This window comes from Merops nubicus, unplaced genomic scaffold (genome assembly GCF_000691845.1).
Source record: "Merops nubicus isolate BGI_N331 unplaced genomic scaffold, ASM69184v1 scaffold33364, whole genome shotgun sequence".
Lineage (NCBI taxonomy): Eukaryota > Metazoa > Chordata > Aves > Coraciiformes > Meropidae > Merops > Merops nubicus.
The window spans coordinates 1,169-1,461 of record NW_008604078.1 but is presented as its reverse complement, the minus strand read 5'-3'; the positions used below and the strand labels follow the sequence as shown (position 1 = coordinate 1,461).

The 293-nt window shown below is 62.5% G+C and overlaps 1 protein-coding gene across 1 annotated transcript in view; it reads right to left on the bottom strand.

Annotated features, from left to right (window-relative positions):
* Positions 1-106: 106 nt before the first annotated feature.
* Positions 107-293, bottom strand: part of LOC103771609 (solute carrier family 12 member 5-like) — a gene marked incomplete at both ends in the record, with an annotated part of 1,351 nt that continues 1,164 nt past the window's right edge. Inside the window, one exon of the mRNA XM_008938910.1 lies at positions 107-161. Coding sequence (XP_008937158.1) covers positions 107-161 — 55 coding nt within the window. The remainder of the gene's footprint in view (positions 162-293) is intronic.

The window sequence follows — 293 nt, the reverse complement described above, 5'->3', positions numbered from 1 at the left end:
TGGGGGATCCCCTCTAGGAAAAGCCCTTTGCCACCCAGTCACTCAACCCGCAGGGAGGCAGCTCCCCTCGCTCCCGGCACATGCACTGACAAGAGCTCAGCTCTACCTGGCACCACGCCGTTGGTGGCAATCGCGCTCATGGAAATGGCCGTCAGCATTGTCTGTGGGAAGAAACACCGTGTCGGCACCTGGCAGAGATGCCTCCTCACTGGGGCAGAGGGACAGGAGATCTGGGGTCACACTGGGACACAGGGCTGCCCAAGGACACACTGGGATGTGCCACAGGGCCGGGA